General features: G+C 37.5%; 1 protein-coding gene across 1 annotated transcript in view; it reads left to right on the forward strand.

Moving 5' to 3' along the window:
- Positions 1-787: 787 nt before the first annotated feature.
- Positions 788-24,901, forward strand: part of DCTN3-p24 (Dynactin 3, p24 subunit) — a 134,681-nt gene continuing 110,567 nt past the window's right edge. Inside the window, exons 1-2 of the mRNA XM_090386475.1 lie at positions 788-978; positions 16,083-16,167. Coding sequence (XP_090242601.1) covers positions 874-978; positions 16,083-16,167 — 190 coding nt within the window. The 5' untranslated portion in view covers positions 788-873. The remainder of the gene's footprint in view (positions 979-16,082; positions 16,168-24,901) is intronic.

Here is a 24,901-nt window from a genome sequence, read left to right on the forward strand (position 1 = left end):
GGAACCCATTGGGATTTATCCTACTCAATTCATTCAAAGCTTTACACACCTCACTCAGATCACCACGTAGGTGTCTAGTCTCCAGACGCTGCAATTAGCTGAACTCAATTGTGTCTTGATAAGAGCATCCTTTTTTTCAGCCTCACTAATTTTGTTTTGTTTTTCTCTTCGTCCGTTCCAACAGATCCCCATCCTTTCTATAATGAGGCATCCAGAGCTGCATGTGGTACTCAGATGTGGACTAACCATTGTCTTATAGAGAGGGATAATAATATCCTTATCGCTGCAAGAAAATTTCCTCCATATCACTGACAAAATCCGATAAGTTGTTTGGGAGAGCGTTTTATTGGTTTTCCTCCCGGAAACTTGAATTTTCGTCCAATAGATAAGCAAATCGACTCCAGAATACAACAATTTGCAGACGCATTTAATGTTGGTTTAAATATACAACTGCAAACAAAAAATAATAAATAAAATGTTCTAATCTTAATTAAAAAAAAAAAAAAAAACTGAGCAGAATTTGCCATGTCAAAGCATGCCGTAGAGGTGCGTTCCTTCATTTATGAAGCCCGTAGCATCTCTAATTTTAATTTTGGTGGAAGTGAGGAATACAATGGCTTCTATTGTTTAATTCAGTATTTTAGATTAGAACCTAAATTTCATACCGCAAGTGCTATTTCCGTATTTTAGCATACCATTATGGCATCTCTTCCTTTATTTTGGGAAAATTTGGTTAAATTCTAAAGAAATGTCTTTAATTCTAGAATCCAGAGGGCGCAAAAGCATAAATATTAGTGTTTGCTAAATTTGCGTGTTTAATTATCTTCTGCTATTATCAGTTTGTTTTTTCAATTTTCAGTTGAGAACGACAGAATGGTGGATGTTAACGATTCTGTTTCTGTTCTTGAAAGAAGAATAGAACATCTGGAAAAGCGTATATGTGGAACAACAAGCATTAATGCTTCCTTGTACTCTCCGGTATATTCTGTGTATTAAGCCTTTGGAAATCTTGATAGAATTGCTATATTTAAAAAAAAAAAAAAAAATTGTACAGTATTATGATTCATATGTAGTGATGAGCTGTGACCATTTTAGCAATTGGCGCTTGAAAATTAAAAGAACTTTTAAATGAAATGTTTTATTAAGAATTGTAATTTAAAAAATAATAAAAAAAAAAAAAAGATCGTTGAGGAGTATCTAGTAAGTGTGAGCTTGGCACACCCAGGGTCTTAAGCTGGATATCATCATTCTTCTCTTGGTGATTCCTTTCTACTTCTGACTCTTACTGTCTCTCTCACTCAGAAAAAAAAAAATCTTGGCTGGTTCAGCAAAAGCCTTCCTTGCACCATATGGCTAATAATAATGTTCTATCCATACTTTTGGATACGTGTTTAACCTCAGTCTTGTGGCTTGGTGTATTAAAGAAATTTTATGAAAAGAAAAGAGCGTGACTATTTCATTAATTTATATTGTTTGCGTTTTCGTATCGCGTTCATTTATCAGACTTCTAGTTCTCAAGAATCGCATTATAGCCCTAGTTGCTAATGCGCCAATAAAACCAAAACAAAACAAAGTTCGCAAGAATCAATATCCGCTCATCACTGTTTATTTAATAATAGTTTCAATAAGTGACTTCTTGTTATAAGTTCAGACAGCATTGATTCATTCTTAATAAATTCTTAGAACTTTTGTCAGTTTGCCTTAGCAAAATTCTGAGGTCTACAGTGATTTCATTTCATACCAGGTTAGGTAAGAGTTAAGCTTTGACATTTTTAATGTCCTTTGTTTGTGTTAATAAACATTAAGTTACAAAAACACAGCATTCTTTCCTGGAAAGTGATATAAAAATCAAGTACCCACCATGCTTTTTGAGTATATACAGTCGGACCTCTCTTTAACGGATTTCCATATAGCAAATGTTTCTATTTAGTGAATATTTTTCATTTCGCCTTAGTCATTACATTGAAAATAGTTTCTGTATAATGATGAAAGTTTCCATATAACAAACTGATTTCGAGAGACCTGGGTATGCAACGTTCGCACCTCTAGCCTTTAGGCAATAGAGCTGATGCTGTAGAAAGCATGAATTAAAAGATAAAAGGATTAAAAATCAAGAGCTAAAAAATTCCACAATTTAGTGGTGCCCGTAAAACTTGTACAACCTACTGTACTGAGAAGTTGCACTGGTCAACTGCTATCTGTATGTCCACACTCACAACCATTGGCAAAGTTTAAGGCATATTCCCGACTTGGACATTGGCTCTGGTCAACTTGTTTTCTACTGTAAGCACCCTATTAGAGAATCAGGGGAGAGTGATTTTCCTTTATCCCAGAAATTCATCTGTTGTTTTGCAGAAATGAGTAATCCACAATTTCACTAAATTTCGACTGTCTCTGTTTACGTGGTTAGGTACAAGTGGTCCCGAAATCAGTTTTGTTTTAGCTGCTGTGCAAGTAACCTTACAATGTGTCTACAAGGAAATCCTTGTTTGTAATGGAAAAAGTAGAATTTCTTAATAGAGTAGATTGGGACTTTAAAAACAAAAATGAAATCACTTTAAAATATGGTATCCCTGCCAGTAGTACTAACCATTCTGAAAAACCATGTTTCTATTCTCAAACATTTGAAATTATGCCTGTATGAATCTGTTTTTAAGTGGGTAAAGTTGATTCAAGACCAAAACATGCTAATATCAGGGCCATTAATAAAAGAAATGGGTATGGAATACAAATCTTTTCTGGGGCATAAAATATTCCAAGCCAGTTCTGGTTGACTGGACAAATTTAAAAAGTGCCGTGGCTTACTCAAAAAAAGTTATTTCTGGTGAAAGTGGAGTTGTAACCAAAGAAGACTGTTCCTATTGGAAAGAAACAGTTTTGAAAAAATTATGGAGGACTAAGAGTACAAAGACATATTCAATATTGATGAAAGAGGTCTATTTAGCATTAGCAAAGGCACATGATGCAAGAAAGCAAGCTTATATAGCATCAGCCAAAAAAAAAAAAAAAAAAAAAACCCTTATTTCACCCATCCACTTGCTCCAAATGTTTGTCAAGTTCTGCCTTGAATCTATTTAAGCTATCAACTTCTACGACAGATGGAAGTTTGTTCCAGCAATCAACGACCCGCTAGCTAAAGGCAAACTTACGCACATCTATCCTACAACCATCCTTCCTCAATTTGAATTTATGCCCTCTCAGGCGATTATTCTGAGCAAAAGGAAAAATCTCATCTGCATTGAGCATGCTCAAACCATTCATGGCTTTATACACCTTAATCAGATCATCTCGCAGGTGCCTAGTCTCCAGACACTGTAATTTGCAAAACTTAGCCTTTCTTCGTAAGAGCAACCCTTTGTCCCATTTAATAATCTTGTTGCCCTTCTCTGTACTCGTTCCAACAGCTGTACATCCTTCTTGAAATGAGGCCTCCAGACCTGTATACAGTACTCAAAGTGTGGCCTGACCATTGCCTTATACAAGGGGATAATCACCTCCTTATCCCTGCTAGAAAAATTCCTGTATCATTGACAAGACACCATGAGCAGACCGTCTGCACTGCTCAGAAAACTTCATATCTGTCAGTGTAGTACCACAGAGTTGATATGTTACTCTGGGATTACTGCTTCCCATATGTAGTACTTTACATTTGTCAATGTTAAACTTCATTTGCCACCTCTCAGCCCATCTGCTCAACTTTTCTAGATCCTGTTGCAGCAGTGTACTGTCATTAGTGTCATTAACAACCCTACCAACCTTCGTATCACCTGCAAACTTGGACATTAAGCCTGATATACCATCATCAATATCATTTATAAATTTAGAAAATAACAATGGACCCAACACTGAACCCTTTTTAAATTTTTTAAATGTTTGCCAAACGAGACACTGACTTTTAAGGGTGTTAAATGTTTAGGTGGTAAAAATAGTAAGGAGATAATTAGTCTTTGTTGGTGCAAATAGGGCTGGTAATGAAAAACTGAAGTTTTTGGTAAACAATCTCGATGTTTTAAAGGAGTAAATTTGTTAGAGTTGGACTACAACAAAACAGCTTCGATGACAAGCAAAATTTTTGAACGGTGGATTTTAAATTTCTATAGATAGATGACAAAAGAAAACAGAAAAACCGCGTTGATTGTCGACGACTGCCCTACCATCTTTCACTCAGTAATTTTGAAACTTACGGGTGTGAAGCTGTTTTTTTTTTTTTTCTCACTGAATACATTGTCTAAACTGCAGCCAATGGACTAAGGCATTATCAAGAATTTGAAAATGTGCTACTGAAGGCGCATACTGAAAAAAAATTATACTGAGAATAGAAACCAATGAGCCTATAGATTTGCAGATGTGAATATCACAGAGTTGGTTAAAGTGTGGTGTAAAGATGTGATGGAAACAACGATTAGGAATTGTTTCGCAGACTTTGGAGACTTTAAACAAAGAATATTTTTATGAACAATGTACAGTAAAATCCAGTGTACGACAATAAAAAACAAACATTTTACAAAATAATTCTTAAGTGTATTAATACCGTATATTTTGCACATCATGTAAGTAGTCATTTCTTAATATGTACATATTAATAAATTAATTGTTTTAAAATTTAAATTCATTCCCACTTTTTTCTGATTTATTTCCCATCTTTTACTGTATTTCTGAATGTTGAATTACAGTATTTTTCATTGTTGAAAAAGTCATATTTCTTTATAAAGAAATGTCTGTTTAACGAATTTTTTCAAGCAAATGATCAATTTCGTTATATAGAGGTCAGACTGTGTGTGTATATATATATGTAGATTAAACTTCAAACAAAAAATAATATATATATATATATATATATATATACTCAAATTATAATGTATACTATAATATATATTATATTAGGATAGAAGGGATCCGCCTTATATTACTTTCTCTCACTCTCATTTTTTTTTTCTCCCTTTATATTATATATATATATATATATATATATATGTATATATATAAATTGCTATTATATTATATATATAAATATACACTGATGTTCAAAGAAAGTGCATCACCTAGGAATTTCACATTTCTAACCTTTTTCATGCTGGTATGTTACATTAATGACTAGCATCACAAATAGAAATATAAACAAAAGATATTTATTAATAGAAGGTAAAGCTAAGTAATATTTGACAGGTGCTCTCAAAATATTCCAAAATGAGCATTTGCAACCTTTATACAACAGTTTTGGTAAATACGATAATTATGGCTGAAATGTTATCAGACGCCCTCAATTTGCTTCAGTTTATCATTTTAAATGGAAAACAAAATGAAAAGTTCACCAGGTGCAAACTAATATTTAGCTGAACTGCATCTTGCCCTGATGACAACATCACACCGTCGAAGTAGTGACAAGATCAATTTCTGAAGATAATCAACTGATAGTTCGTGGTTCCAAACACGAATTATGGCTTCCTGAAATTTGCGAAGGGTCTTTGGTTTCTTTCTGGCAACTGCAGATTCCACACAATGCCAACGGTTGTCTGTAGGATTCAGGTCTGGGCTGTTTTCTGACCAGCTAATACAGTAAACCCCCGCTATTCGCAGTATCTGTATTCGCGGTCGTTGATTTAATATAAAATGAAACCTGAAAAAATGTGAATTTTAAAGCGCCGTGAACATTTTCCGCCATAAAAAAACATGGGCGTGGCTAAAATTATCTTTCCAGGTCAAAACAGAGGGCAGTGGGTGGGGGGAGAGGGGTGACAAAATCGCGAGCGCGGATGTTTCTCGCTAATCCTTGTTCAGTATGTGTTATGCACTTGTCATGGAAGGTTTCGTCGTTTGCTTTTAATTTATATGCTTATAAATTGAATAGATTCATAAATTGATATGCTTACAAAAGTGATAAATCTACCGTTTTGCAGTAAACAGACTTTTTCGAGTGTGTTAACGGAAGAAAGTGACTTTATTGTGGACAAGTTCTTTCTAAAACCTACAAAAATATGGCTACGAATAACAAGGGAAATGTGAAAAGATCAAAGGTGATGACATTAGCGATTAAAATTGAGTTATTAGACAAAATTTCTAATGGTGAAAGTGTCTCCTCAGTGGCAAAACATTATAAAATCAATGAGTCAACAGTACGATCAATCAAGAAATAGGAAGAAAAAATTCGCCGTAGTGTCCGTGAAAACGCGCTAATTGCTTCAAAAATTTGCTCTGTAACTCGTGATGTTAAATTAGAAAAAATGGAAAAAGCTTTAAATCTGTGGATAGAAGACCGAACTCAAAATAAAATTCCGTTAAATTCACTCATCATTCGTGAAAAGGCAAAACTCCTTTATCAACACTTTAGCGAAACTGGTGATAGCACTGGCGGGATAAGTTTTTTTGCTAGCAAAGGCGCTGGTTTGAAAGATTTGTTTGAAATTTCTATAAATATTACATTTAATATTAAATTGTTTCTTATTTTCATTTCGATGCCATATGCTTGCATTTCACTATGTACTGTCTATGTACATAGTCATATTATGAAGGTACATATAATACATACATAGACAAAATTTTAGACTAGTTTTTCTTATATATTTCATACTTTGGAACGGAACCCCTTTATTACTATGGGGGCCATAACTCAGTATTCGCGTTTTCTGTATTCACGGCATTTCTCAGGAACGTAACCCCCGCGAATAGCGGGGGTTTATTGTAGTTGTAATGGACCATTCTTCCAACCATTTTTTCACTTGTAACAAATGTAAGCACATTACTGTCAAACCTCTAATGCAGAAATGAAGCTAAAGTAACTGCAGAAGTACCTACTTACACTTTTTGCCCAATGACAAGGAGCAGAGTCATCCTGAAAGATGCAGTTTCTTGTCATGTTGAAATGGTATCTAATGGTTGGCAGCAGTTTGCCTTCCAATATAGCCAGGTATCCATTGGCACTTACGGAACCTTTTATAAACTGCAGGTGGCCTACTCCGCGATACGAAATGCACCCCCATACCATTTGGCTGGTGGGGAATTTCACTGTAGACGCCATATAGTCTGGATGGTATTCTTCACCACATCTACAGCGAATCATTAGCATTAGTAGAGGCATATGATGCAACCTCCCATTTTACCCCTCCATTTGTTCCAAATCTCGGTCCAGCTCAGTCTTAAATTTATTTAGGCTATCAACTTCCACAACAAAAGATGAAAGTCTGTTCCAATAATCAACTACCCCCTGGCTAAAGGCAAATTTCTGCACATCTATTTAACAACTGTCTTTCCTCAATTTGAATCTATGCCCCCTCAGGTTCTTAATCTGAGCAAGAGGAAGAATCCCATCAGCATTCAGCTTGCTCAACCCATTCAAGGCATTATACACCTCAATCAGATCACCTCGCAAGTGCCTACTCTCCAGGTGCTGCAATTTGCAGAACTTAAGCCTTTCTTGGTAAGAGCATCCCTTTGTTCCCCTCACCAATCTTGTTGCCCTTCTTTGTACTCGTTTTAGCAACTGTACATGCTTCCTAAAATGAGGCCTCCAGACCTTTACACAGTACTCTAGGTGTGGCTTGACCATTGCCTTGTACAACAGCATAATCACCTCCCTGTCCCTGCTAGCAAAATTCCTATATATCATTGACAAGACTCCATGACCTGCTCTGACAGCCCATCTGCACTGCTCAGCGAACTTCATATTTGACTGCACAATTACCCCCAGGTCTTTTTCACTTTCCACTTCTCTGAGTGTAGTACCACACAGTTGTTATGTTTCTCTTGGGTTATTGCTACCCATAACCAGTACTTTGCATTTGTCAAAGTTAAACTTCAGTTGCCACTTCTCAGACCATTTGCCCAACTTATCTACATCCAGTTGAAGTAGCATACTATCTTTACAACAACCCTGCCAACCTTTATAACATCTGCAAACTTGGACATTAATCCTGATATATCTTCATCAATATCATTGATAAATATACAAAACAACAATGGGCCCAACACCGAACCCTGGGGAACTCCATTAATAACATTAGTCCACGAAGAGCAGTGTCCATTGATTACCACTCTCTGTCGTCTCCCACTCAACCATCCCTTTATCTATTGTAGCAACTTAACCTTAATGCCATAACTCTCCAATTTGTACAGTAGCCTTCCATGTGCAACTGTATCGTAAAGCTTTCCTGAAATCCAAGTATATGATATCAAAATTATTTCTGACATTCAGTTCCTTTGTGACCATATCATAGTATCCAATAAAATTGGTCAGACAAGACCTCCCTTAACAAACCCATGCTGTGTCTTAACTATTATTGCAATCTTGTCTAGATGATCCTGCAATGCTTCTTTAACCAGACTCCATTATTTTCCCCTGAACATAAGTTAAACTAACTGGTCTATAGTTACTTGTGTCACCTTTTGAACCCCTTTGTGGATTGGTGATACATTTGCACACCTCCAGTCCATGGGGACCTCTCCTGAGTCCATGGAAGCTCTCATAATTATGGCTATGGGTTTGCTTACTTCCTTTGCTGCCTTCGTTATGTTTAACTTCAACAATTTCTCCTCCACTTTGCTCTCAGTTATTACAAAATCACTTAGCTCCCTGTTAGAGTTTGATAAACTGTGGCATTCCCCTCATTGAATAACTCCTCATGTATGAATGTAGATGCAAAATACTCATTCAGTTTATCAGTTACTTGAGCATGATCATCAATAGTCAACCCATCTATGTTAAGTGTTCAAATCTGATTCATCCCTTTCCTTCTAGAGTTTACATAAGTAAAGAGCCCTTTGCTGTTTTTCTTTGCATCCTTTGCCAAAGATTTCTCGCAATCTGCTTTTGCCTGCCTAACCTCCTTTGTGACTTGATTACAGACAAGCTTATGTCTGCCATAGGCTTCTGTGTCACCTGATAATTTATATGCATCCCATACATTTTTCTTCTCTGCCACGTGCCTCATTAATTCATCTGACATCCATTTAGGCTTGAACAGTATTTCTTAGTTGGAATGAAAAGCCTAGTCACCTCCAAATTTAAGTCCCTGAAGGCTTCCCATTTAGAATTCAACATTAGTAACATCATCAGTTGATCCCACTGTACAGAATTTTAAAAACTCTGAAATCCCTGTGGTCATCATTTACGAAAGCAAAAGCTCTTCCCTTTAGCCTTAATGGTAGTTACATCTTTAAGTAATTCCCATATCAGTACATTGTGATCACTGTCACCCATTGGTCCTTTATCTGCAAATTCTTAATGCATGAGTTATCACTGCTGATAATCAGATCAAGAGTATTACTAGCGCCTCCGTAGCCAGGGGGGAAGGAGCAGAAGTGCGTAGCACATGCTTCTTGATTAGACTGGGGTTCGAGCCCGTCACCACCAAATAAGGAGGATGCGGAAAGGTCAGGGAATGACCACCGCATATCCCGGAGCAGTATGGCCTTAGTTGCTAATGCTCCTAAAAAAACCAAATAACAACAATAACAAGGGTATTACTCCCTCCTGTTGTCTCTTGAACATGTTGCTGTAGAAAACAAGTCTCCCATCAGAGCCATGCAGGTTGAATTTATTCTCATCCAAGAAAATAACTGATTTCCACTGCTCGGGGTTCCTTTTGACATGCTGCTTACACCAAATTAATTGTGCCTTTTTCATATTTTGTGTGAGAAGGGGCTCCTTCTTAGGACGACAGGCTACAAGTCCATTTTTGAAGAGGCATCTTCTGACTGTTACTGTACTTGCTACCACTCCTGTATGTTCTTCCCGTTCTCTTTTCAGCTCAGACGAAGAAGCTTTATGGTTTTTAAGGTATAAGCGCTTCAAAGTGCAGTGCTGTTTTGGTGTACAGACTTCTTTGCATCTGGTTCCTTTTTTCCTATCAGCAGAACCAGAATTCTTGAGTTTGGAAAGAAATCTGCTCACTGTCAACTGATTACAAGACACTTTATAAGCAATATGTTGGGAATAACATCCTTCCTCACGTAAAGGAACAATAGCACTCTTTCTTCATGGTGTCAACTGCACGTACTCACCATCCTGACACAAGCAAGGAATGACTGAAACTCTTGCAGAACGTGCTTATATAGCTGAAAGTAATGGCTGATGCAATATTACATCACATGTGTGTCAATTTTATCTGATGCAATCTGTAAGAAATATTGCCATATACTTATGTTATTCAGACGACAATTACAATTTTAAGGGGTGGTGCACTTTCTTTGAACACCAGTGTATATATACAAAATACCGTATTATTAGTTTATGAGGAAGATTATTCTAAGAGACATACCCAGATAAATCTATGGAGAATGCATAAGTGAAGTATGTTACATATACACAATGGATAATATGAAAAAACTTATCGCTGTTTACCTACAGTCTGGATGACTTCTTCTGGGGTCAACCACCCAAATTGAAAGGAAAAAACAACAATAAGGCAGTTCTCTGTTTCTATAATGATCAATATGCACTAAGGCAAAATCAATTTTGTGGTTATATAACAAATAACAGGTTAAAATATGACAGTGGAGTGCATGTTGCAGCCATCTTCCCTTGTAACACCATCTCCGTATCACTACCCACCGAATGCAGCAGCTATACAGCTGAATTATGCGCCATCAGGTTTGCACTAGAAAATATTATCCATCTGTCCACCCAAAAAAGCATGATATATATGGATTCCCTGAGTGTGCTTATAGCCTTACAGATTATCCCCTCTCATACACATCCTTTATTTAATAAAGTCCATAAAATCCAAACTGATGCGTATCCATGAACTCCAGAGAGTGGTCATCTGCTGGATTCCAGGACATTCTGGGATACCAGGAAATGAATGTGCAGACAGACTATGCCACTAAACATCCATCCAACACAGAATCATCACATTATTATCTTCCATATCTTGGCTACAAATGTAATATATGAAGAATATGTTGGAAACAATGGACAATTCAATGACAAGCTCAAACGCATAATAAACTCCTTAAAATTAAACCTTAACTACAGTTATAGAATTGGCCATAGTCAATTTACTCACCTTTATCTCCTCACAGGTAATGATCTTCCTCAGTGCACACAGTGCAACTCTCCACTTATGATGAAGCATATTCTTGTTGAATGTACTTTGTATACCCCTGACTATCTACCATATCATACGTAACAAAGTTAATCTGCTGGAGTTTTTCCAGTTTATTAAACAGATAAAATTAAATCTGTCATTTTTGACTGATGCTATAGCAGTACAATGCATGTGTACCATTCATACAGTTGATAGGTGCAATATGGCCTAAGTATCCTTTGCACCAAATATAACAATAACAACAAAGGAAGAGACCTGAATTGTGGAAGGATGGTTGGATAATCCATCAAAACAATACTCCAGCACACAGCATATTCTCTGTTCTCATTTCTGGCTAAAAAAACAAATCCCTATATGCGAACATGCATCCTACTTGCTAGATCTAGCCTCTTGTAACTTTTTTCTCTTCCCTAAGCTGAAAAGTGTACTTAAGGGAATCCATTTTCAGTACATTTAAGACATGCAGAAAAAAATGACTGAATTGTTAATAGGGCTGATAGAAAATTACTTCAGAAATGTTTCTGTTTGGAAGAAATGTGGAACAGTGAATGCAAGCCCAAGGCAATTGTTTTGAAGGGTCAGTTGTCTGCTCATTTCAAACGTTACTACCCACAGCACATAACTATAGATTCTTCCATAAAAGCTTCTGGTAGGTCCTCACACTGAAATAACGGAATGGATACTGCAAAATACCTACTACTTGCTCCCGTCTCTATCTCCAGTGATACTCAGGTGCACTAGAAACTTCACAAAATATCAAAATGACTTGTGAGGTACAAAATGTTTCGTTATATTTATTTTATTGTGATAGTCTTTATTTAATAACCACACCTTGTATATTCCCTTCTATCAAGTCTGGACAGAATTGCAGATACGAGAACATTTTGTCCCTTCTCACATTTTTCTAGCATGACCTTATATTTCTTGACCAATTTATGAATTCATTTATATTTTAAGTTATTTAAACCCGTGGGGATCAGTATACAAACTGATAGCTGGTTACTCACATCTTCTGTTTGCATATCTGGAAGATGTACTATGGTTTTTTAGTTCCATGTGTATACGTCTGTTCCATCTGGTTGTAAGAGAAACGAGAATATATTTCTGGTTTCCAGAGGTAGCTAAGGGAATTTTAATTCTAAGGGAAACCAGAATATATTTCTGGTTTCCCTTAGAATTAATATTCCCCAATAAAGCTACCTCTGGAACCCAGAGCATTCAGTCCTAGGGCCAAACAAGAGAAAGAGAGAGAGATGCTCAGTATAGAGTTGGGTCTCTGTTGAGCCCCAGTTTGATTTTTCTCTAGGGCATCAACTTATGTTCTGAGAGACTCAATCTTATCATACTCCCTACATCTAGCACATATAAAAGATTCTCCATCAGTGAGAAAAAGTTCTGCATACATGAGACAGCAAATACAAGGAAAAATACTCACAGGTGAACTGTGAGCAGCAATTCCCCCATCAGGCACGACGTCCTATGACATGCTGTGCATTCCTTTTCCAGTTGAAACTATGAAAACTATAATTACTTTTAAGATTTAAATAGTAAAAATATCCAAATAAGCACACTGGTGAATTACCTTTAAAAATGGCCCCTCCGTAGCCAGGTGCGCAGCAGCAGCAGTGTGTAGCACCCACTTCTTGATTAGACCGGGGTTCAAGCCCGTGACCACCAAATACGGAGGAAGCGGGAAGGTCAGGGAATAACCACCGCATATTATTATTATTAGCTATATGGTGCAAGGAAGCCTGAGGCTTATGCTGCGCCAGCCAAAAAAAAAAAAAAAAAAAATTCCCGAGTTACTCTGAGAGAGAGAGTCAAAAGTAGAAGGGAATCACCAAGAAAGAGAAGTACGATGATATCCAGCTCAGGACCCTGGGTGTGCCAAGTGCATACTCAGAGCAAGCGGAGCAATATGGCCTTAGTTGCTAATGCTCCTAAAAACCAAAAAAACAAACCTTTAAAATGGCCTCTTCAAAAATTATTACAATATTCAAGCTCTGATAGTAAATTGAATGGGGATGGATTCTTCATAGTTATAAATGATACTAGAACTAGACAACTTAAATTCAAATTATTCTTTTAGCCAGCAAGTTGTAAGTCACTGGAATAAATTACTGCCATTGGTAGTTGAGGCTGACAGCTTGGGAAAATTCAAAAATTAGCTGGATCAGCACCTGAGAGAGAATATATAATTAGTGGGGTTCCCCCCTCTCTCCTGTGGAGCAAAATTCCAGGCGTTCCTTGTACCATATCAAGAATGTAGCAATGGCGGGGCAATAGGGGGCTACTTGGTGCCAGTCTACAGGAATGCCATATGGGTGCCAGATGGCACCATTTATTTAAGGACACAAATATTAATACTACAAGGGTTATCTCAAAAGTAATGTGCAAAAGTGTTAATTTAAAATGAATTTATTTTATTACATAATTTACATTTAAAACCTTCAATGTAGTTTCCTGCATGCCATATGATTTCTTCCTAGTGTTCAGGTAATTTTTTAATGCCATTTAACTATGCTGAAGTTAAGCTGTCTGATGCATTAGGTCACATCTGCACTCAGTGCTTTTAAAGACAGAAATCTGCCATTTCAGTGGTTCCTTGAGATTGGGAATAGATCATAATCACAAGGGCTCATATCAGAACTATAAAGAAACTGAAGTTGTGCTTCCCACCTCTAATCAGTGAAAACAAGCTGCACAAACTATGATGAGGCCTTGCATTGTCGTAGAGTATGAGCACACCATCTGTGGCCACTTCTGATGAATTTTCAGGCATAATTTCTGACAAAGAAATGTTGCATTGAAGTCACCAGTTACCGATCTTCCAAGTATCACATTATTATTATTATTATTATTAGCCATATGGTGCAAGGAAGCCTGAGGCTTATGCTGCACTAGCCAAAAAAAAAATTTCTGAACTACCCAGAGAGAGAGAGAGAGAGAGAGAGAGAGAAAGGAATCACGAAGGAAGAGAAGAATGATGATGTCCAGCTCTGGACCCTGGGTGTGCCAAGCCCATACTCACCAGATGTGAGCCAGCAACAGTAATGCCCTCATAATTGTAGCCATGATAGCCACTTGTTTTACTTTTGATTGTTGCCAGTGATATTTAGAGGGTTGTGGCATAGATGAATGCGTGTACTGAACTTCACTTCAAGTTTAGAATTGTGTGTGACCCTGTCTCATCAATGCCAACAATGTGTGTTAAAAACTCTTCACCTTATCACTAATGTGTAACTGCATTGCATTTCTACACTTAGCTCATTGTTCATCTGACAACAAATGTGGGCCCCATCAGACAGTGACCTTTCATTTCTGTAACACCCCAGTTAAAATTTGATGAACAGATGATTTTAGTATTTTTAGTATTCCAGATTCATTGGCTATTTCTTCACTGGTCATAACTACAAAATGGCGATAATAATGACTGCTAGTGTGTTGGCCATAGGTGTTCTCTACCTACCTGGACATTAGCATTAGTAAAGGCACATGTATGATGCAAGAAAGCAAGCTTATATAGCATCAGCCAAAAAAAAAACCTTCTCATTTCACCCATCCACTCACTCCAAACGTTTGTCTAATTCTGCCTTAAATCTATTTAAGCTATCGACTTCTACAACAACAGGTGGAAGTTTGTACCAGCAATCAACCACCTGCTGGCTAAAAGCAAACTTCCACACATCTATCTCACAACTGTCTTTCCTCAATTTGAACTTATGCCCTCTCAGGCGATTATTCTGAGCAACTGTACCAGTGCAACCTTATTTGCAATAAGAATAAATCAGATGACAAAAAATATTCCCAGTGCTGTAAATTCATACCTTTATGCCGATGATCTGACTGTCTCTTGCAGCTCGCAAAAATGAGCTTTATCGAAAGGCAACAGCAAACCTCATTTAATAATATTGAACTGTGGATGGCACAGAATGGTTACCGACTATCCTATCAGCAATTAAGAGTCATTAACTTTTGTAATAAACAAAAGATGCATCCAGTTCCAGTGGTACACCTAACAAATCATCCCATCACAGTGGTGAATAGCATTCGTCTCCTTGGTCTGATTTTTGATAATAAATTGAACTTCTCAGAATATATCACATATCCACAGACTGCTTGCCAGAAAAAAATAAACTTACTAAGGGTTATCTCTTCTACATCATGGGGTGCAGATCGTTACACCTTACTTGACTTGTCCAGAACCCTACTCAGATCTTGCCTCGATTATTATTTTTTTATTTTGTCAACAACAAGATTATGGTGCCCCAGTGTATGATTCTGCTAGGGAAAGCATGCTAGCACGTCTTGCCCCTATTATAACATCGCCAGCACAAAGTCTTTTTCATCATTCTTCTCTTTCTTCACAATTTCCTTCTACTTTTCTCTCTCTCTCTTTATAGTCTCTATAGTTGAAGGTTGGTTGACACACACACACACACACACACACACAGCGACATTTTCTGGCTTAGAATAAGTAATGTAGTGTTACTTACTTTAAGTTACCTGTAACCTATAGTCTGCCACCCTCTGTTCACCAAACCTTCCCTGTGACTTCTTGTTCGCAAAATTAAATTTTTTTTTTGCACTTGAAAGGTGAAAATTTCAGGAAATTTTAGACATCCAGGAAAATTTTCAGTGTGTATTATTGAGATCATGAAACAGGTGCTCTGGAAATGCTTCCAGCATGCTCACTGTATCAAGTATCAAGAAAATTATTTCTGAGGTTGATCGCATTAAATACCTGGGGACTTTTAAAAAAATGCAATTCCGAAACTTTTTTTTGATCATGCCAAAGCACATTACCCTTATGAAATTAAAAATTTTTTTAATTGTAAATGAATATAATATTTAGGTAGTTCAAATATTTAGATCACACCATACATATATAACCACTCGTTATTAGAAAGTTTGAACTGAAAAAAATATTTTCTGATTTCATTATTTAAAATATGTTAATTTATAAATGATTAAATTTTATTTCCTGCTATAGTTTTTCTTTTAAGATAATTTGTATGTTTTTCCTTCTTGTTTCTTCAGGTTATTGACAGTCTGGCAAATTTTCATAGTCGGTGGCAGTCTGCCATTGCTGGACGAGAAAAAATATCTGCTGTAATATCAAAACGTAAGAATTTGCATAAATCATCAATATATAAGTATTAAATTATATGAAAAAAAAAAAAAAAAAAGGCGTCTCCGTAGCCAGGTGGGAAGGAGCAGCACTGCGTAGCACACGCTTCTTGATTAGACCGGGGTTCGAGCCCGTCACCACCAAATACGGAGTATGCGGAAAGGTCAAGGAATGACCACCGCATATCCCGGAGCAATATGGCCTTAGTTGCTAATGCTCCTAAAAACCAAATAACAAAATAACAAATATGAAAAAACACTGTACTCCATGTGAAATTAATTATTATATTCATCTCCTTATATTAATTAATTATATTATTATATAATTAAATAATTATATTATTCATCTCCTTAATACAAGAAACAAAATTCCCCACACCCAGCATATTCTGTACACTAAATATATTTCCTAACAGTGTTGCTGAGGAAGTCACTTAGTTTTCATCAGATCTAGAAACAGAAATCCAAACTTGTTTTCTGTTTTCAGATCTGATGAAAACAGAATTACTGGCTTCAATACAATGACAAAGTCATTGCCTTGAAGTTTGTCGCTCTTTTCTCATGAGAGAACTTAGATTTCAAGTCCAATAAAAAAGTGACCAATTTGGATACTGTGACAAAGTCATCGTATCCAAGCAGAGTCGCCTTTTTCTCATCAGACTTCAGAATTGAAACCCAAAGTGAGTTCAGAAATGTCAGAAAATAATAAATTAATTGATGCTGGTGAGTGTGAAAATTTTGTTTCTTTTTTTTTATTATAGTGTAGAGATTGTAAAATAATTATTTTGTTAGCTACATTTGGTTGAAAAATCCATGTGATGTCTACTTCATTCAATACATTAATATATAATAACACAAAATCTAGTTCTTAGATATCAGCCCGGGTGCCAAGCATTCCGTGGCCAAGCAATTCTAGTGTGTTTCTGAAAGTGTTTCGTTTTCTAAAAGAGCATTTAAGCGAACAGTTTCTATTTTTAGTTTCAAACACCATTTTCTTGATTTCTATATCAGAGTAACTCTCTTGCACTGCAAGAAGTAGACAGAAGCCCAGAAAGGAAAACAACCTTCTGTTTCCTTTTCTATTAGTACTAACTTACTAACTCAGCTGCTTGGTCACCTCGTGGCACTGCTCCTGCCTCCCCGTGGTGGGACCGGAAACCTGGGTGGTAAAGCAAACCCCCAGGGCCAAAAGGAGCAAAATATGGATTTCAACAACTTTCCACCGATCCAGACAGCAAATCAAAATTCAATGGATTTGCACCAACCCGATGATAATGCAACCAACAGAAAGAGACTGAAGACAGATGCTTCCAGAGTATAACATCCAAGTTTCCTGATCTTGCATTCTTTAACAAATCAGGCCTTAGGTAACCTATCGCCATTTCTCATACAGAAGTGTCTGGAAAGTGTAGCAGGTTCCCCAAAAATGGAATCCCGCCTCGGGGCTTGGATCAAAGTACTTCAAAAACCTTGGGAGGGGCATTATGGCCACAGAAGCCGACGTGCCAACAACTACAAAAAAAAAAAAAAAAAACAAGATCAGAAGGTCACACAAGCAAAAAGAATTATGCTAAAGAAAGATGGTGAAGTTATCCCAACTCGCAGCATCATACTGACATTTAGTTCACCAAACCTACCTTCATCGGTGAAAGCTGGTCAGAAATTCGGACACTCCCAAATGGTCTGTCGAGATGATGCTGTATGCCCTAACTGTGATTTGAAGGAGCATGCCCAAGCTGATTGTAAATCAGTCTTCACTCTGCCCTAATTGTAAAGGCAACCACCCAGCCTTCTCTAAAACATGACCAGTGAAAATATGAAAAGAAAATCCAGAAGTACAAGATAAAAAAAAGTCTCATTTTCAGAAGCAAGAAAACAAATACAGCAACTGATGCCAAAACATATATATGCTGATGCAGCCAAAATATTTCATACAAAATCCATTCAGACTGATACATCAATACCCCCAGGCATCTCTATTTCTGAATGGGCTCGATCTATACTCTCTTCTGTACCACAGTCCTCAAAGCAAGACTTCAAACAGATCTAGTAACACGATCCTGTTGCTCCTGCAACTTCTGTAAGACCTGCTCAAAGAGAAAATTCTGATCCCGTTAACAAACAGCATGCTGAATCTTCTTCCACTATGGACACAAATGAGACTTGCAATCAAGAAGAAAATGAAACCATTCTGGAAATCCATCCAGACGACGAAATAGATACCAGACATGTTTTTTCAAAGAGAGAGAAAATGAAAGTTGACCATCTGAAACAGACTTCCAAAAAGCAGACAGACACAGCTTCTTCATTTAAATGATATTTTCCAAACAATGAAAAACATCTTCCAATGGAACTGCAGAGGCTTTCGCAGCAATATTGACAACATCCACGGAATAATTAGGAACCATAATCCAATTGGAATCTGCTTACAAGAGATATTTAACACCTCAGGTGTCGCCCTCGATAAAAAATTATACTCTCTTTCGGCAAGACAGACCTGCTACCACTAATGCTCATGTAGGGGTAGCCATACTCGTAGACTCATGAGTCCCTTGTAAACACATTCTGCTACAAACTGCCATTGAAGCTGTTGCTTCAATGAAGAACTTGAAGATCTCATTCTGCAGTTCCCAACCCCTTTCTGTTTACTGGGTGACTTCAATGGACACAATCCGTTGTGGGGATCTCCCTATGCAGACGCACAAGGACAGCTCATTGAAATGCTTGTCGACAGAAAAAATCTAACCATATTAAATACTGGCTCACCAACTCCACCTCCCAACAGGAACAGTCTCTGCAATAGACCTATCCATCTGCTCTCCAATAATCTGTAAAATACAAACCTCACACTGTATAACTTCAGAAACCAGCACAAAATGGAAATTTTCCAAGGCAGATTTAACAAAGTACGCTTCTTGTGTATCCTTCGACAATTTGACCATTGAATGTCATCCAATTTACAAAGCTGCCAACCATATTACAAAACAGATCCTAGTAGCTGCATCTATTGCCATCCCACAATCACAGTCAAGCATCCGCAGAAGCAGAAACTATTGGTGGAATGGGGACTGTAGGAATGCAAAAAAAAAAAAGAAGAAACCAGGCGTGGAATTTATTCCGCAAATATCCTACCACTGCTAACCTTATAAACTACAAGAAACTTAGAGCTAAGACCTGCCATATTAGGAAGAAAGCAAAAAAAACTCTTGGATTCGATTCGCAACTGAAATGAATAAAAATACTGATGTATGAATTATATGGAGAAAAATCAGGCAATTAAATGGAAAATTCCCCCCCATTGTCCTCCCTACTTATCATCTGGAATGGGCTGGAACTGTCTACTCTTGCAGAGATTGCAGCTTCCATAGGCACAGTATTTTCACAGTTATCTGAATCGACGGCATATGAACCATCATTTCAGAAGATTAAGACTTCAGCCAAAAAATCCCATCTGAATTTCAGAACCAAATCCTTTCTACCATACAATCAACCGCTCACTATGCTAGAACTTCAAGAGGCTCTATCCACTTAAAAGAACAGCGCTGCTGGCCTTGATGGAATATACTACATAATGCTACAACACCTAGATAATAAATCACTTTCTTCGCTACTGACATTCTATAATCGCATCTTCATGGAACATTCATTCTCCAGTTCCTGGCATCACTCTTTTGTACTGGCAATATCCAAACCAGGGAAAGATCTCTCTATTCCTAATAATTGTAGACCCATTTCTCTCACCAGCTGCTTAAGTAAAACACTAGAAAAAATAATACACCGTCAACTAACATGGTACCTTGATTCCCAAAACATGATATCCGATAATCAATTTGGTTTCAGGAAAAACCGATCACTACTGGATCTCATGATCAAAGCAGAAACAAGTATTAGGAATGCATATATCCAAAATAAACATCTCATTATGGTATTTCTCGATATAGAGAAAGCCGTCGACTAACGTGGTACCTTGATTCCCAAAACATGATATCCGATAATCAATTTGGTTTCAGGGAAAACCGATCATCCCTGGATCTCGTGATCAAAGCAGAAACAAATACAGTAAACCCCCGCTATTCGCGGGGGATACGTTCCTGAGAAATGCCGCGAATACCAAAAACGCGAATACTGAGTTATAGCTCCCATAGTGATAAAGGGGTTCCGTTCCAAAGTATGAAATATATAAGAAAAACTAGTCTAAAATTTTGTCTATGTATGTATTATATGTGCCTTCATAATATGACTATACATAGACAGTACATTGTGAAATGCAAGCATATGGCATCGAAATGAAAATAAGAAACAATTTAATATTAAATGTAATATTTATAGAAATTTCAAACAAATCTTTCAAACCAGCGCCTTTGCTAGGTAAAAAACGTATCCCGCCAATGCTATCACCAGTTTCGCTAAAGTGTTGATAAAGGAGTTTTGCCTTTTCACAAATGATGAGTGAACTTAACGGAATTTTATTATGAGTTCCGTCTTCTATCCACAGATTTAAAGCTTTTTCCATTTTTTTCTAATTTAACATCACGAGTTACAGAGCAAATTTTTGAAGCAATTAGCGCGTTTTCACGGACACTATGGCGGATTTTTTCTTCAGATTTCTTGATTGATCGTACCGTTGACTCATTGATTTTATAATGTTTTGCCACTGAGGAGACACTTTCACCATTAGAAATTTTATCTAATAACTCAATTTTATTTGCTAATGTCATCACCTTCTTTGATCTTTTCACATTTCCCTTGTTATTCGTAGCCATATTTTTGTACGGGTTAGAAACCATTTGTCCACAATAAAGTCACTTTCTTCTATTAACACACTAGAAAAAGTCTGTTTTACACTGCAAAATGGTAGATTTATCACTTTTAAGCATATCAATTTATAAATTGATACATTTATTCAATTTATAAGCATATTAGCATTAGCATTAGTAGAGGCATATGATGCAAGAAAGCAAGCTTATTCAGCATCAGCCAAAAAAAAAAAAAAAAAACACCACTACTCCCATTTCACCCCTCCGTTCGTTCGAAATACCTGTCCAGCTGAGCCTTAAATTTGTTTAGGCTATCAACTTCAACAACAAGTGATGGAAGTCTATTCCACAAACCAACTGCCCGCTGGCTAAAGGCAAATTTCCGCACATCTATCCGACATCCGTCCTTCCTCAATTTGAATTTATGCCCTCTCAGGCGATTATTCTGATCAAGAGGAAGAATCCCATCGGCATTGAGCATGCTCAAGCCATTCAAAGCCTTATACACCTCTATCAGATCACCTCGCCGATGCCTAGTCTCCAGACTCTGTAATTTGCAAAACTTAAGCCTTTATTCGTAAGAGCAACCCTTTGTTCCATTCACTAATCTTGTTGCCCTTCTCTGTACTCGTTCCAGCAGCTCTACATCCTTCTTGAAATGAGGCCTCCAGACCTGTATACAGTACTCAAGGTGTGGCCTGACCAATGCCTTATACAATGGAATAATCACATCCCTATCCCTGCTAGAAAAATTCCTGTATATCATTGACAAGACACCATGAGCTACTCTTGCAGCTCGTCTGCACTGCTCAGAGAACTTCATATCTGCCTGCACAATTACCCCCGGGTCCTTTTCATTCTCTACCACTGTCGGCGTAGTACCACAGAGTTGATACGTTGATCTGGGGTTACTGTTTCCCATATGTAGTACTTTACATTTGTCAATGTTAAACTTCATTTGCCACCTCTCAGCCCATCTGCTCAACCTTTCCAGATCCTGTTGCAGCAGCATAGCATCAGTAGTATCCTTAACCACCCTGTCAACCTTTGTATCGTCTGCAAACTTGGAAATTAAGCTTGATATACCATCATCAATATCATTTATAAATACAGAAAACAACAATGGACCCAACACTGAACCCTGAGGAACTCCACTAATAACATTAGTCCACGTTGATCAGTGTCCATTGATTACCACTCTCTGTCTTCTGCCACTCAACCATCCCTTTATCCATAGCAGCAATTTGCCTCCAATGCCACACTGCTCCAATTTGTGCAGCAGTCTTCCATGCGCAACAGTATCAAAAGCCTTTCTAAGATCCAAATATATAATATCAAAGTTATTCCCTGCATAAAAGCAAACGACGAAACCTTCCATGACAAGCGCATAACACATACTGAAGAAGGATTAGTGAGAAACATCCACGCTCGCGATTTTGTCACCCCTGTACCCCCCCACCCACTGAGCGCTTTTTTACCGGGAAAGATAATTTTAGCCACGCCCATGTTTTTTTATGGCGGAAAATGTTCACGGCGCTTTAAAATTCACTTTTTTTTTTTTTTTTTTTTTAAGGTTTCATTTTATATTAAATCAGCGACCGCGAATACAGATACTGCGAATAGCGGGGGTTTACTGTATTAGGAATGCATATATCCAAAATAAACATCTCGTCATGGGAGGTCTCGATATAGAGAAAACTTTTGAAACCACTTGGCATTTTGGTATCCTGAGGGATCTTCATTCTCTCCATCTGAGAGGTCACTTACCTTAGTTCATACAGAATTTCCTACAGCAGAGGACCTTTCAAGTTCACTATCAGCAAGTCCTTTTCAAAACATATAACTATCCAGTTATATTAAAGGAGGCAGCAAAGCAACTAAGCAAACCCTTGGCCATAATTATGAGAGCATCCTTGGACGCAGAGGAGTTTCCCACGGACTGGAGATGTGCAAATGTATCCCCAATTCACAAAGGTGGATCGAAAGGTGACAAGTAATTACAGATAGTTTAACTTCTGTTCCTGGTAAAATAATGGAGTCACTGGTTAAAGATGCATTGCAGGATCATCTAGACAAGACTGCAGCAATAATTCAGACACAGCATGGGTTTGTTAAGGGAAAGTCTTGTCTGACAAATTTGATAGGATATTATGATGTGGTTACAAAGGAACTGGATGCAAAAAATAATTTTGATATCATCTATTTGGATTTCAGGAAAGTTTTTGACACTGTTGCCATGAAAGACTATTGTACAAATTGGAGCAGAATGGTATTAAGGGTAAGTTGCTACAATGGATAAAAGGATGGTTAAGTGGGAGAAGACAGAGGGTGGTAATCAATGGGTGCTGCTCTTTGTGGACTAATGTTATTAGTGGCTTAATGTCAAAGTTTGCAGATGATACAAAGGTTGGCAGGGTTGTTAAAGACAGTAATGGCAGTGTGCTACTGCAACAGGATCTAGATAATTTGGGCAGATGGGCTAAGAAGTGGCAACTGAAGTTTAACCTTGACAAATGCAAAGTACTGCATATGGGTAGAAGTAACCCCAGAGAAACGTACCAAATGTGTGGTACTACACTTAAGGTGGTAGAAAATGAAAAAGACCTGGGAGTAATTGTGCAGGCAGATATGAAGTTTTCTGAGCAATGCAGACAGGCTGCCAAGGTCATGGGGTTTTGTCAATGATATATAGGAATTTTGCTAGCAGGGAAAAGGAGGTGATTATCCCTCTGTATAAGGCAATGGTCAGGCCATGCCTTGAGTACTGCGTACAGGTCTGGAGGCCTCATTTTAGGAAGGATGTAGATTTACTTGAGCGTGTACAGAGAAGGGCAACAAGATTGGTGAGGGGAATGAAGGGATCCTCTTACCAAGAGAGGCTTAAGTCCTGCAAATTGCAGTGGCTGGAGACTAGGCACCTGCGCGGTGATCTGATTGAGGTATATAAGGCCTTGAATGGGTTGAGCACGCTGAATTCTGATGGGATCCTTTCACTTGTTCAGATTACGAACCTAAGGGGCCATAAATTCAAATTAAGAAAAGACAGATGTAGAATAGATGTGCGGAAATTTGCCTTTAGCCAGCGGGTGGTTAATTGCTGGAACAAACTTCCATCTGTCGTTGTGGAAGTTGATAGGTTGAATAAATTTAAAGAGGAACTGGACAGGCATTTGGAGGGAATGGTGTGATTTTTTTTTTTTTTTTGGCTGATGCTGCATAAGCTCATACACATGCTTTCTTGCATCACATGCCACTACTACATATATACAAGGAGTCCCTCAGGGTTCTGTTCTTAGTGCAACCTTGTTTGCAATAAGAATAAACCAGATGACCAAAATTATTCCCAATACAGTGAATTCATACCTTTATGCTGATGATGTGACTGTCTCTTGCAGTTTGCAAAACATGAACTTTATTGAGAGGCAACTGCAAACATCAATTAATAATATTGAACTATGGATGGCACAGAATGATTACCGACTGTCTTATCAGAAATCAAGTGTCATTCATTTCTGTAACAAATGAAAGATGCACCCAGATCTGGAAATACACTTAAAAAATCAACCTGTCACTGTTGTGAACAGCGTTTGTCTTCTTGGTGTGATTTTTGATAATAAATTGAACTTTTCAGAACACATTAAACATCAAACGACTGTTTGCCAGAAAAAAATGAACTTACTAAGAGTTATCTCTTCTACATCATAGGGTGCAGATCGTTACTCCTTACTTCACTTGTATAGAGCCCTAATCAGATCTCGCCTTGATTATGGTGCCCCAGTGTATGATTCTGCTAGGGAAAGCGTGCTAGCACAGCTTGCCCCTATTCAACATTCTGCCCTCAGGATTGCTGTAGGTGCTTAAACATCACTGGTACAAAGTCTTTATATTGAAGCCCATGAACCTCCTCTCAGACTCAGGAGAAAGATGTTACTCCTGAACTATGCGGCCAGAATTCAAAGTCTAACTACTCAC

The sequence above is a fragment of the Mastigoproctus giganteus genome, chromosome 12 (genome assembly GCF_048544385.1).
Source record: "Mastigoproctus giganteus isolate SK-2022 chromosome 12, ASM4854438v1, whole genome shotgun sequence".
In the NCBI taxonomy this organism is placed as follows: Eukaryota; Metazoa; Arthropoda; class Arachnida; order Uropygi; family Thelyphonidae; genus Mastigoproctus; species Mastigoproctus giganteus.